The sequence below is a fragment of the Balaenoptera acutorostrata genome, chromosome 10 (genome assembly GCF_949987535.1).
Source record: "Balaenoptera acutorostrata chromosome 10, mBalAcu1.1, whole genome shotgun sequence".
In the NCBI taxonomy this organism is placed as follows: Eukaryota; Metazoa; Chordata; class Mammalia; order Artiodactyla; family Balaenopteridae; genus Balaenoptera; species Balaenoptera acutorostrata.
Window position 1 is genome coordinate 87,789,777 of NC_080073.1, and position 13,410 is coordinate 87,803,186.

General features: G+C 39.8%; 2 protein-coding genes and 1 long non-coding RNA gene across 10 annotated transcripts in view; 1 reads left to right on the forward strand and 2 right to left on the reverse strand.

Annotated features, from left to right (window-relative positions):
* Positions 1-3,638, forward strand: part of GPLD1 (glycosylphosphatidylinositol specific phospholipase D1) — a 53,583-nt gene extending 49,945 nt beyond the window's left edge. For all 6 annotated transcript variants that reach the window (XM_057555598.1, XM_057555600.1, XM_057555602.1 and 3 more), the window contains 2 exons: positions 460-510; positions 3,258-3,638. In XM_057555598.1, the coding sequence (XP_057411581.1) occupies positions 460-510; positions 3,258-3,344 (138 nt within the window). In that variant the 3' untranslated portion in view covers positions 3,345-3,638. The remainder of the gene's footprint in view (positions 1-459; positions 511-3,257) is intronic.
* Positions 27-4,563, reverse strand: LOC130709111 (uncharacterized). Its single transcript, XR_009009611.1, has 3 exons — positions 3,978-4,563; positions 2,123-2,256; positions 27-490 (listed from the first exon to the last, which is right to left on the reverse strand). It is a non-coding gene; the product is annotated as an uncharacterized LOC130709111 (long non-coding RNA).
* A 10-nt stretch (positions 4,564-4,573) lies between these two features.
* The window catches only part of MRS2 (magnesium transporter MRS2), a 43,965-nt gene continuing 35,128 nt past the window's right edge, over positions 4,574-13,410 (reverse strand). The window contains exons 10-13 of one of the 3 annotated variants that reach the window (XR_003621949.2): positions 8,066-8,179; positions 7,375-7,520; positions 5,386-5,452; positions 4,574-4,715 (exon numbers count right to left, since the gene is read on the reverse strand). Coding sequence is in view for 2 of the 3 variants with exons in the window: in XM_057555605.1 (XP_057411588.1) it covers positions 7,410-7,520; positions 8,066-8,179 (225 nt within the window). In the remaining variant the exon portion in view is untranslated. Of the gene's footprint in view, positions 4,716-5,315; positions 7,521-8,065; positions 8,180-13,410 lie in introns of those variants that run through there. The other 2 variants (XM_057555605.1, XM_007197133.2) reach the window with 2 other exon arrangements.

The window sequence follows — 13,410 nt, forward strand, 5'->3', positions numbered from 1 at the left end:
TCTGAAAAAAATGAAAAACTACCAAAAAAAAAAAAAGCAGCCCTTCCCCTTATTTCAAGTTGATAAAATAACATGGTGCTTTTCTTTATGAATTATTTTTATTTTTATTTTTGGCTGCGTTGGGTCTTTGTTGCTGTGCACGGGCTTTCTCTAGTTGCGGCGAGCGGGGGCTACTCTTCATTGCAGTGAGCGGGTTTCTCATCGCGGTGGCTTCTCTTGTTGCAGAGCACAAGCTCTAGGCACGCGGGGTCAGTAGTTATGGCTCGCAGACTCTAGAGCACAGGCTCAGTAGTTAGTTGTGGTGCACGGGCTTAGTTGCTCCGTGGCATGTGGGATCCTCCAGGGCCAGGGCTCGAACTTGTGTCCCCTGCATTGGCAGGCGGATTCTTAACCACTGCACCACCAGGGAAGCCCCATGGTGCGTTTTCAAAGGCTACTAACAGACAGTGTGTTTTCCAGGCAGGCTCAAGGTTTGGGAGCTCTGTGATCACTGTGAGGTCAAAGAAAAAGGTGAGTACCAAGACTGTACCACTTTGATATCTGCATTTGTTCTAAGGCTGGGATTTGGGGATGATCTCATTTTGTATGTATTTTAGATTTTTTTTTATTTGAAAAATGGACACACACAAAAAAACACTCACACATAATCCCATCATTTTTTGGTGAAAAGATTCCCTCACTACCCCTCCAATTTCATCCTCTACAGCAGGGGTTAGCAAATTACAGCCTGTGGGCCAACTCTAGCTGGCTGCCTGTTTTTGTATAGCCCATGAACTTAAAAATGATTGACATGTTTGCAATGATCAAAAAATATATTTTGTGACACATGAAATTTACATGAAGTTCAACTTGCAGTGTCTCTAAAGTTTTAGTGGAATATAGCCACTCCTTTCTTTACAGCTGCTACTATACCGTTGATCAGTTGCCTCAGACTGACGTCCCACAAAGCCTAACATATTATCCTGGCCCTTCACTGGAAAAGTCTGCCGACCCTTGCCATATTGGCTAAGCACTGTTAATATTTTGGTTCTTTTTCTACAAGACTGTTTTTGTATGACTTTAGAAACATACACATGCCAACTGTGTTTTGATGCCTCCTTCCAGACAAGTACATAGAGAACTGATTCTTCTCAATGACTGAATAGTAATTTATTGTCTGGATGCACCATATTTTATTTCTTTGGTTTACTTTCTCATAGACATTTAGTTATTTCTTGTAGTTATTTCCATTTTTTTCCCTATTACAGACAATGCTCTAGTGAGCATTCTTGTATCTGTAACTTTATATCTTTATAATTGTGCAAATTTCTCTGCTGGTAAGATTCCTAGAAGACTGCTAGGTCAAGGGGTATGCACATTTTGAATTTGTAATAGATACAACAGATTAAATGGGTTCTATCTTAAAATATACAGCTAAACCACTGATTCCACTCATTTATTTTAGGATATGACACTGTATGGAATTATGCTAGGCTATGAGAGACAGACAGAGAAGACCAAGTCCCTGCTCTTGAGGAAAATTATACACATGGGAAGCTAAATAAAATGCAAATCAGTATAGGATTAAATGGTAAAGAGTAAGTGAACTATGGGATGAAAGGCTAGGGAAGCCTTCAAAGATTTTCGAGTACAGAACCAGGTTTGTAGGGCCTGGTAGGTAGGTGCTGTGGCCCTGGCTTGTGAGAATTGTGGTGAAACTGCCCTCTACGGGCCAACAGTTCAAGTAGCCCTTGCTGTAACTCATTTATAGGCAAGCTCGGAAGCAAATACTCAACCATTATTTATACCAACTGAAGGGGGGTGGTATAGATCATCTAAAAGTATATTTGATTCCTTTCTGTATAACAATGCAAATTCATCTTCCTAATTACATTTCACAAGTCAATAGTAAAATTACTCCACTTTCCCAACACATACCTGAGACTGGGGGCCCCTAAAGCACTCTGAGTGTAAAGAGAAATCAAAGGTTATATTTTAAAAATGGACACAGACAATCTGAGGATGATCAGAGTGGGTGGCCTTTTACTTGAGTAAAAGTTATGACTTTGAAGACTCCTTTCTCTATGTGAGCGTTAAGTATTGAACTAGTAACCAACTAGAACCAGGAGGACTCGGCCCTTACCTGAGTGGTACTGCCGAAACCTCCTGTGGGGCTGCCTTCAGTCAGCCTGAGGGCCCTGGCGGAGCAGTGTTACATTGGGTACCAGAGAGGCAGACAAACCTGAGACCTGGTCCCTGCCCCCAGGTTCTTAGAGTCTAAGTGGAAAAATAAAACAGCCGTAAGACCAGCAGGTCCATTTAGGACGACCAAAGGCAGTCAGAGATCAATGGAAGTCTATGCTGGTGGAGTCAGGGAAGGCCTTGCAGGGCCCCTCGGGCCTGAGTGGATCTGGAAATAGGAGTAGGTTGACTGGGCAGAGAGGGCAAGAAGCAGGGGAAGACTTGATTTTAGGAATGAAGGTGGCTTAACCAGGAAATGGAGAGGAAACTTAGCTCACAGCCAAACTACACGCAAATCCAGTAAGTGAGTAATTCCATAAATGAGAGTTGAGATTTTCCCTCTTATCTGACACTAGTGTATTTAAAAAGATACAAGCAAAGGGTTAAGCATAGTATCTGACATATGGTAAAGGCTCAATATGTTAGCCTTTATTTCTGGATTCCATTGGTAGTTTTCAAAATTAAGTCAATGAGCAACGTCACAGAAGGGTTGGTCATTTTATGGTCACACCCTGCTCTACCACAACCCTATCAGCCAGTGTGATCAGCCACATCTCATTTATCAGCCATGGTCCAGAAAAACTCTTAGTAGTTTCCAGAACTAAAATCCACCTCAAAAAATGTTTAAAAACTTGTACAAGCTTAGACAATTTTGAAAGACAGTTCCTAAAATATTTCAAGCAGCAGGGGCAGAGTAGGTGGTGTGAACACACTGACAAAAGGCCAGCCTGTTTGTGGAAGTCTTATTACTCCAGATATGCCGTCTACACTGCACCACAGCTCGGATGCTGAATAAACATGCGTGGACGCACTTTTCCTTTATGTACCAGAGAAGGGACTAGAGAGAACTTCCTCAGCTGTGGTTTTCTGAACCTACAGATCTGCCAAAGGGGTATTTAAGCTCAAGCCCTGGGGCCTGGCCAATGTCTTACTCATCTTTGTATTTCCAGAGCATAACATGATGCCTGGACTACAGCAGGAACTTACTTAATAGATGTTATGAACGGAAAATGAATTCTGTTTTGTGTCCCCTACAGAACCAAGTTGTCATTGCTGCTGGAAAGAGTTCTCTGGGAGCCCGACTCTCTGGGGCGCTTCATGTCTATAGCCTCGGCCAAGATTAAAGGTTTCACTCCACTTTCTTAACCTGCCCCTCCCTCTCATGCCAAGTCATCTCCAGGGTGAGCGTTCTGGTGGACAGAGGGGCACATCCAGTGGAGCCTTGTAGATCCTACCACAGGTGGGGCTCCTGGGGGTGGACACATACACACTAACAGCCAAACTATCTGGAAACATAGGATACGGTAAATGGGGACAACATCAGAAGCATGTGAAACAGCAAATACTCTGGTTATTCATGTCCCCTTTCAAAGTTTACTTGTTTCCTTTGTACCTAATAAACTTATTCCTAACTTGTTTCCTGTGCTCAGACCTGCTGTACAACCTATTTCCTCTTGCACATGAGTACCTGTGTCTTTCTGATGACTGGAAAGGCCTCTCTCTGGTTATCTCTTAGGAAAACCTCTGTAACACATTTCTTCCTAAAAATGTCCTTTTAAAGTTGGTGACCTATTCCGATCAAACTGAAATAGAAAGCACAGTATACAGGAAAAACGCACAAGGAGGAGAAACAGAGGCATAACCTCACAACTCCAAAATCATGTTGCAAATGATGTGGTCCTTTCTTATGAGGATGATTGTATTTTCAATGTTTCGTATAGTGAAAGACAAATATAAAAAGTAAAACATCATCTTACTGTGCCCTCAGATGCTTTCGGAGAAATGACTGTTCTAACAGCAGATGAGCCTAGTGAACTAGCCTGAAGTCATCCCACGAAGCCCTGGGTGCATTAGGCTGCCACAAGCTGTGCCAACAGCACTAGAGCAGAAAGAAGAGAGATCTGTCCTGAGCCCGAGGCTACTGCAAGGGACCAAGGGGAGTGAAGCAGGCCTCGGCCGCCCTTGTTTCTGGGCTGGTTTTAGCAGAGTAGATCTCATCTGCCAGTCCTGCAGGGTGGCATATTTAAGGGAAAGGAAATGTACCATAGCATTTCAGCTTCACTAAAAATCTGCAGGCATTGTTATCCATAAACAGTAACTAGCTGATTCTCTATCAGTCAGGGTAGAACCTCTTTCTTCTGACACTAGTGAAATACTAAAAAGCAGGAGAAAATAAAAAATGACCAGAGCCCTTCTCTTAGCTTCTCTAGAGGCAGTACAGAGACTGGTCAAAGCAGACAGGAATTCAGCTGAAGAGTAAGCTAAATCAGAAATCGAGGAGAAGCTAGTAGAATTACAACTGTGAGCATAAGGTGAGTAGGCATATAGGAAAACAGCATAAACAGGCACATACCTAGATAGGACCTCTGGATCACTCCTGGGACTGTCTCACCTTTCTTAAAGAGGTACACTAGCTGCATGGGTCCCCTCTGGCACAGCAAAACGCACACAGAAACTCCAGGTGGTTTTTGGTTAACAATTATTGGCAGCTCAACCTATTTGAAGAATTATTTTTAATTAAAAGGAAGTTTATTTTTAGGTGACCAGACATTAGTTTTAAGTATGAGTTTTTATGAATTGAGAAGTCTGAGTGTAGAACAAGCTAATGACACTGCATTTCAGTAAAGGCATGCTTTCACTATTGGATTAGAAGGATGCATACCTTCATATTGTCCTTATTATAGAAAGTGTTATGCTTTACTAAATGATAGGGCCTATGTTTAAACATGATTATTCTTTACCCGAGGATTTTTATTTTCTCAATGCCTAAACATACCACATAGCAAGCAGCAGGAGGAGAAGGTTAAAATTTACAAAGTTAGAAGCAGGTTTTCATATAGGACATTAAACCATACTAACCCCATATTCAAAATTATATAAATTGTACTTCTACTGTGTATATGGAAAATATGTGAAAACGCAGCATACAGGAAAAAAGTCTAATACCTGACAGTCTAATGTATTATCCTAATAGGTGGATTAAATTTTCACTCTACTAAGTATTAACTGTAGTTCTAAGCATTGATTCTGAAATACTTAACAAAAAATACCTTAGGGATTTCATCTCTCCTGAACACAAATCTGAACTTATACAATTTAACTCAAAATTACCTTTATTTTAAGATATCAGAACATATTTACATATTTGCAATTTTTATCTATTACCTGTATATGCAAAAACTTTCATCAAGGCTTCAAGATTGGAATTGTTCTATGCCTTTGTATCACAGACCTAAAGAGATTTGAAGTGAGTTTGGGAATAAACTCAGGTCTCTGAATTCCTTATTCCATGCTCCATCTGCATAGCTATTACTCTTTAATATAAGAAGCATCCTGCTACCTATCACCAAAGCAGAGCTAGCTGACATCTGGAAATCATACTTGATTTAACCACCTTCAGGAAATTTATAAACCATTAGTACCTTCCCTTTATCAGACTTATGAGGTAGGTGCATTTATTTTCCCATTTATTGATGCGACATGACTCATCAAAAATTATGTAAGCCCACAAACTAAGCAACATCAGAAAGAAAAAAAGACCAAAATTCTATGCTATGCCTGATCTTAACCAAATCAAATTTGCCCTCTGGACTTCCAATTCTTCATACGTCACAGTTAAGTGATATTTATTACCTTATTTTACAGTGATGACCTAAGATCAAAAATAGCAGCAGAGTGCTCTGAGGTGTACCAAAGAAGACTGCCCTGTGAAATCTAAATATTGTCAAAGATACTTTATCTTGGAAATCATCAAACAGATGCATGATGCTATTCACATTCCAACAACCACACCATAAAAGTGTGCTCCAAGACAAGCCCAGCCTGTTTCATGCTATTCTAATGTCCTCTCATAACCAGACATGGGAACAGGGAAAACTTAATACTTGTAACTTTGTTTTCTTTCAAATCAGCTACTAGAAGAGTATTTTTATTCCTAGCACTAAAACACCTGGTAAATGGACCCCTAAACTCCTTCATATGACATATTAGGGTATCAGGTATCCTCCAACATCATCAGGGTATGCATATTTATAACTAAATTTGTAGTGCAAGAGCTGAACACTCTAGAATCTTCTATGCATCTTTTGGAGGCAAATGTAACTGTCATGTTCTATTGCATAACTGTACTTAACCTCCAGAAAATAATTTGGGTTGGCCAAAAAGTTCGTTCGGGTTTATAAACCCAATATTAAAAGAGGCAGAAGATGTTAAGTAGGATAGGAGCTTTGAGACATACAAATATCAGTCATTTGTTTTAAACCCAAATCTGATTGTGAAAACAAAAAGGTATCACAATTTTAAAGTTTATCTACTCTCTTGTTTTAGGAAGCCCATCTGTCAACCTCCGAGGTATAGGCAAATAGATTAACTAGGCTACACATATTTTCCTTTTTGGGGTGACACGTCTATCTGTTCTAAAAACAAGGCAATGACCAACACAGCTATAAAGCAGTAATAGAATGGAAATTCTTTCTTTCAGCTCAATTTCCAAAGGCTTTAATTATAGTCAAGCAAAGAAAAATAGTTTCATTGGTTGAGGAAGTAAAATTCTGATTAACTGGAATCTATATAAAGCTGACATTAAACTCATTTCCTTTTTTTTCATTCCTTATATAAAAAGGGGGCAAATACAAGAAAATAAGGTTATGTCAAAGACTGGTTTAAAGCACAAACTCCCAGAGTTTGTTTTAAGGTTAATATATATTCTGCTAGCTTTTCAGTCACCTGAGAGTGAGAAATTCACAAGAATGTGATTCCTTGTACTAAGAACTATGGCTACCTGGTCTCATAACTGTGGGCTTGTCAAGTTTCCAGGCTTCCTCTGGCATGAGGTTGCACTTTTGCTGACATGTATAAATTAAATAAAATTGATACCACAATCTATTCTTGTGTTAAGTTAATCTCTCTGTGCCTTACATGTCTATAAAAACAGCTTCTTAAGTTTGTAGGAAATAGAACTTTGGCCTTTTACAAAGCAAGTGCTTTGTTTCTTTACTCAGAATCCTGAAAATGCAATTAAGTTCTAGTATTGTGACTGCCATAATATTTTTAACATCAGACACTATAATTTAAATGTCAGTGATTTTTTTCCCCAAGTCTCTGACTCTTACAAATGAAAATAATAGAAGAATATCAGAATTTTCCTGTGACTACCATAAAAAAATAATTCAGTTTCCACCGGGTTGTGCCTAACGGTTTGTTAGGACACTCCTGCTTGATTCAAGTCCATCCGGCCTGAAGCTGTGTTTCATTTCCGTCCTTCTATCTGCCTGCAGTGTCTTTTTAGGTAAAGAGGCCACCTAAATGAAGCAGAAAAATTCGTAATTTTAGTTGTGTCTGTTTAAAAGAAAAGCCACCAGTAAAACGATACGTTAACCACTAAACGAGGAAAGGACTGCAAGCCATGTATCAGTGTCTTGAGTACTTGCTCCAGGGGTATAAACTGTAAGTAGAAACGTAAGAAAAAGAGGTAACCTGTGTATCTTTTCCTATACACGATAAATGTTTTCTACATTTCAATTTTGGTTATGACAAAAGCTGCACCAGAAAGTTACTAACATCTGTCTAAATGTACAATGCTTGTCACAGTGTCCCACACAGAATAAATTTCTAACTTATTTACTGTGCCAGGCCCTGTGCTCATAAGTGCATTACACACATTATCTAATTCTCCCTTTAACTACATGAAGCAGGTGGTAGATGGGGAAACTGAGCGAGGCTTAGAGAAATTAAGTAACCTGCTCAGGGTCACAAAGCCTGTGACAGCTTAAGCCCAGGCCACAGGACTTCAGAGCCCAGGACTGTAGCCCCTCTGCGGTACTGCTGTGAACCAGACCCTTCATACCAGAGGAGGCAAAGGAGCTTCTAGCTGTCGTCCAAGGAATGACAGCAAGCGCCTCCAGATGAGGCCACTTCCCATAAACATAATTCCTGTGATCAGCCAAAACACTCTATGGTCCTAAAAGAGAACACACAGTTAATTTCAATCACAAAAGGTTAGTTTCCTTAGTGATAAAATTTCCTGAACTTATCGGTACCCCAGAGTTTAAAAGAAACCTTCTGTTATTTGTACTGCTCTTTCCTATAGAAACTAAGAACAAATAGCACCCAGAGACCAAGCGTCAGAAAATAAATCAGAAGGAAAACATGATTTAAGACTATTTTATGATCATCAATGAACCCACATTAACTGCTTTTACTTTGTGTTTCCTTCCAGTCTGTTTACATTCACACAAATTTTAATAGTTATAATAGTTATAATCGCATAGGACATACAACTTAATTTAAATTTTTTGCTTATAGCCACATTTGCCAAACTGTGAGCTGAGGTGTCCTGGCATTACAGCACCGCAGAATACTTTAAATTCTGAAGGAAATCACAGTGCCATCTGTGGAATACCATGAGAACTGCTACTTTTAAATTGTTTTGACCTACCTTCTTCATAAAAGAAACTGTAAGGTAACATGACAGAAACTCTAACATAATAAAAGAAACTTTTGGTCTAGGGATGCTGCAAAAAAATTACTAAGACACTAAAAGCCATCATGAACCAAGAAAGTTTGGGAACTTCTGACTTACAGTGAACATTTTCCCTCACTGTCATTTTCTTTTCTTTCTTTTTTTTTTTTTGTGGCCACGCTGCATGGCTTGCAGGATCTTAGTTTCCTGACCAGGGATCAAACCCAGGCCCCCAGAGTCCTAACCACTGGACCGCCAGGAAATTCCCCTGTCATTTTCAGAACTGTATTATTTTCTGCAGTGTGATGCTTTTGAGTGCATGTGTTAATGTACAGAATCACAGAATTTATATTAATCTCCCACATGGAAGGAGTCTCAGCTACAGAAATGCCATTTGTTATTATCAACAACGGCTTGGTCTCCAGTGATTGGGAGCTCAATTTCCTCCAAAATGATCAGTAACCACTGATGGAAATTCAAGCCATACATGAAAAAGAAATCTGCCTCTGTTTTAACATGAAATTAGACGTTAGACATAATTTATCAAGAAGACAAGTGCTTATGTGAGTTAACTGTTTGGATGAACACATTTCCAGTTATCCTAAACGAAGGCCCTAATTTATTAAGTAAAAATTATGTTTAAGTGAGATTTAGCATACCCAGATTACCGTTGTTTTTTGCTATTGACTGGTTCTGTAATGCCCTATAAATCAAAAGTCTGGGAATGCTAAAATGTGATAAACTTGAGAGGTAAGCAAGTCTAAAATTCTATGTGTCATTAAAATACACACACAGCACAGTGTGAGACCTCTAGGAGATGAAGGGAAGAGACAAGTGTCTAAGAGTTGGATTTTTAATGCCCCCTCTGCTCTGGGCGTGCCCTGCAGTATTGAACGTTTAAGTACCTACCTTTCAAACTCCTCATCTCTGCCACTGTTCAGTCTACCTACTCCTTAGAAATGAGATGCCTAGAACACCTTGATGTGCCAGAGGCTAAACAAGCACTAAACTGATGGGGACACGCCAAAAGTACTCAGACGTCAGCATGAAAGGAACGATCTGAACACCAAGATAAATAATGACAGTGGTGACAGATTATAACTCACTGACTAAAGTAAGACCCCATGAGTCCATACTGATACAAATGAATAAATAACTGGGAGAGAAGGAAGGCTCTATTTTATAAAGAATAAAAGTAGGAGGAGTGATGGAATTAGAAATCACCATGTGATAATCATCACTGCAGTATTTGATTCAGGCACGAATCAGTTTTGGATCAATTAGTGGATGCTAAAACTAGAGGGTGCAAATTATTAGAGAAATGCAGATCAAAACTACAATGAGGTACCACCTCACACAGGTCAGAATGGCCATCATTAAAAAGTCTACAAATAACAAATGCTAGAAAGGGTGTGGAGAAAAGGGAACCCTCCTACACTGTTGGTGAGAAATGTAAGTTGGTGCAGCCACTATGAAAAACAGTACAGAGGTTCCTCAGAAAACTAAAAATAGAATTATCATATGATCCAGCTCTCCCACTCCTGGGCATATATCCAGACAAAACTATAATTCAAAAAGATATATGCACCCCTATGTTCATAGCAGCACTATTCACAACAGCCAAGACATGAAACAAACTAAATGTCCATCGAGAGAGGAATGGATAAAGAAGATGTGGTATATGTATGTGATAGAATACTACTCAGCCATCAGAAGGAATGAAATAATGCCATTTGCAGCAACATGGATGAAACTAGAGATTATCACACTAAATGAGTCAGAATGAGAAAGACAAATATCATATGATATCACTTATATGTGGAATCTAAAATGCAGCACAAATGAACCTATCTACAAAACAGGAACAGACTCACAGACATAGAGGACAGACTTGTGGTTGCCAAGGGGACGGGGTTGGGGGAGGGATGGAGTGGGAGGTTTGGGGTAAGCAGATGTCAGCTTTTATATATAGAATGGATAAACAACAAGGGCCTACTGTATAACACAGAGGACTATATTCAATATCTTATGATAAACCATAATGGAAAAGAATATTAAAAAATGTATATACATGTATAACTGAATCACTTTGTTGTGCAGCAGAAACTAACACAACATTGTAAATCAACTATACTTGAATTAAAAAAACAACAACAACTAGAGGGTACAAATTTGATGAATAGCAGAGTTCTTACAAGATACTTAATTCCACAGAGAAAAAGAGTAACTTCACAGGACAGAAAGTTGGCAGATACCACCTTAACCAAATGATCATAGTATCACCAGTAATGAGACAAACTGACATCAAGGGTCTCCTGATGGGATTCAATGTGAGGAACACACTGACACAGTGTGTAACCAGAATCTAATAATGAAGAAAGAGTATCAAGGGCCAAACAACTGACCTACATTCTTTGTGAATGTCAAGGCCATGAAAGACAAAGACCGAAAAACTGGCCTAGATTAAAGCCTAAGGAGACACGACAACTATATAACAACACACAATCCAAGGTTTTCTATGAGGCAAAGGGCTCTACTGAGCTGAGTGGTAAAACCTGACCAGGGTCCACAGATTAGAAAATAGTGTTGTTTCAATGTTAATTTTCTGGAGCTGTGGTTATGTAAGAGAACACATGTTTTTAGGAAATACATACTGAAATATCTAGGTGTAAAGGAGCATCATTTTTTGTTTACTCTGAAATGATTTAGAAAAAAAGTATGTATATATTGATAGAATGATAGAGTAAATATGATAAAATGTTGCTGTTTGAAGAATCTGGGTAAAGGCTGTATGGGAATTCTTTGACTATTCTTGAGACAGTCTGGTATTATTTTAAAAAAGAAAAATGTTTTTCCTATCTTGGATTCACCGTTGTAAATATTAACCCCAACTATACAAGGACAGGGAAACCTCTGATATTCCTAGATTTAATGAACATCTTTCAACTCTTCTCCAGGAAACCTGGAGATGTCATTTGCGACTCTGGTGAGACACTGATCTGAATCTTGCTCTGGGGGCAAGCCTAGCTCACTACTTTCTACTCAGATCTCATTACAACCAGAATTATTGCATATGCTGAAACTATCAGAAAGGAATTTCTAAAACTTCTTTTTTTAAATAGGCATTTAGGGAAAAATATTAGAGTGAGCATTAAGATAGCTTATAGAGTACGTATATGTACATAAAAATAGTTGTTAACAAAAATAATTTGGGAGAATGACAGGAATTTAGAGTTCTGCAGTCACAAATTGGGGAATTTGCAAAGGTCTTTGGGAGTACCTTCTGAGAATGTCCAGGGTTGGTCTATGTCACACAAGATATTTTGGCGACTACTGGACTTTTTACTACATTTGGGCTCAAAAGCCTCCAAGAGATTTCTATCACACTTAGAATAAGCCCAAACTCTTAGCATGCTCCACAAAATCAACATGCCCTCCCCCTCTGTCCTTCTGACATTCTCCCTGCCTCTCTCCACTTGACGCACCTCCCCTACCACTCTGGCCTTCTTGCTGTTCCTTCAACAAGTTCAGTGCATCCCTGCCTCAGTCTCACATGCGTGGTTCCCTCTGCTTAGATCACCTTCCCCCCAGGCCTTCCCGCTTTCTTTTCATTCAGGTCTCTGCTCTAGGGTCACCTCCTCAGAAAGACCTTCCTCGACCACCCTATCTCTAGGATGCCCCTCGTCTCACCTCTGCTAACAGTCTCTATCCCTTTACCTGGCTTTATTTTTCTTTATGGCACTTACCACCTAATATACCATGGGTCTGTTTATTCTCTCCTACCTCACTGTAATGGAATCTCCACAAGGGCAGGGACTCACTGCTATATCCCCACGGCTAAAAGCAGTGTTTAGTGTGCAACAGGCACCAAAAACCGTATCTGTAAGATGAATGAATGAAGGGTGTTGCATTTATTTTTCTTTCACATCTTATAAGGAGCATTAAAATGACTAATGCTGACTTTGCTTCAGGGAGCTATGATCTTTTGCAGACTTTAAACAGCAACTGCAAATTTGAGGAACATGGCAAATGGGAAGTGTGGGATTATTTGGGCACGTATAACCGGGGGAGTAATTTTACTTGGCTGGGTTGGGGGTGCAGTCAGGGGAGAGTCTCCTTGGAAGTAACACATAAGTTGAGACCTGAGAGAGAAACAGATGTTAACTAGACAAAAACAGGTGGACGTCGAGGAGAGACGTGTGGAGGCCCCGTGAGTAAGAATAGTGATGGATCAACCGACGGTGATGGCAAGGTGTCTGGAGACAAGATGGGGATGTGGGTGCAGCAGACCGGGAAAAGCCCTATAGGCCAAGGAATCTGGATTTTTATCTTAATGACAATCAAAACCCCCTGAATAATTTTACACATAAGAGTGACCATCAAATTTGCTTCTTTTAAAGACCACTTTTTAAAAGTGAATAGTGGTCCTGATGAGATGACGTGGGTTGGACTTCAGCGACAGCCAGAGACAGAGAATAGATCTGTTAACTAGGACACAGAATCCAGTGCCAGAGTGTGCCTGCCGAACACACATGCAGATTCATTTCTAGAAATCTCACAGTAAGACATCTTCTGAAAGTAAAAGCCTACAATGATATGAAAAACCCTGCGAGGGACTTCCCTGGTGGTCCAGTGGTTAAGAATCTGCCTTCCAATACAGGGGACGCAGGTACCATCCCTGGGCAGGGAACTAAGATCCCACCTGCCACAGGGCAACTAAGCCTGCACAC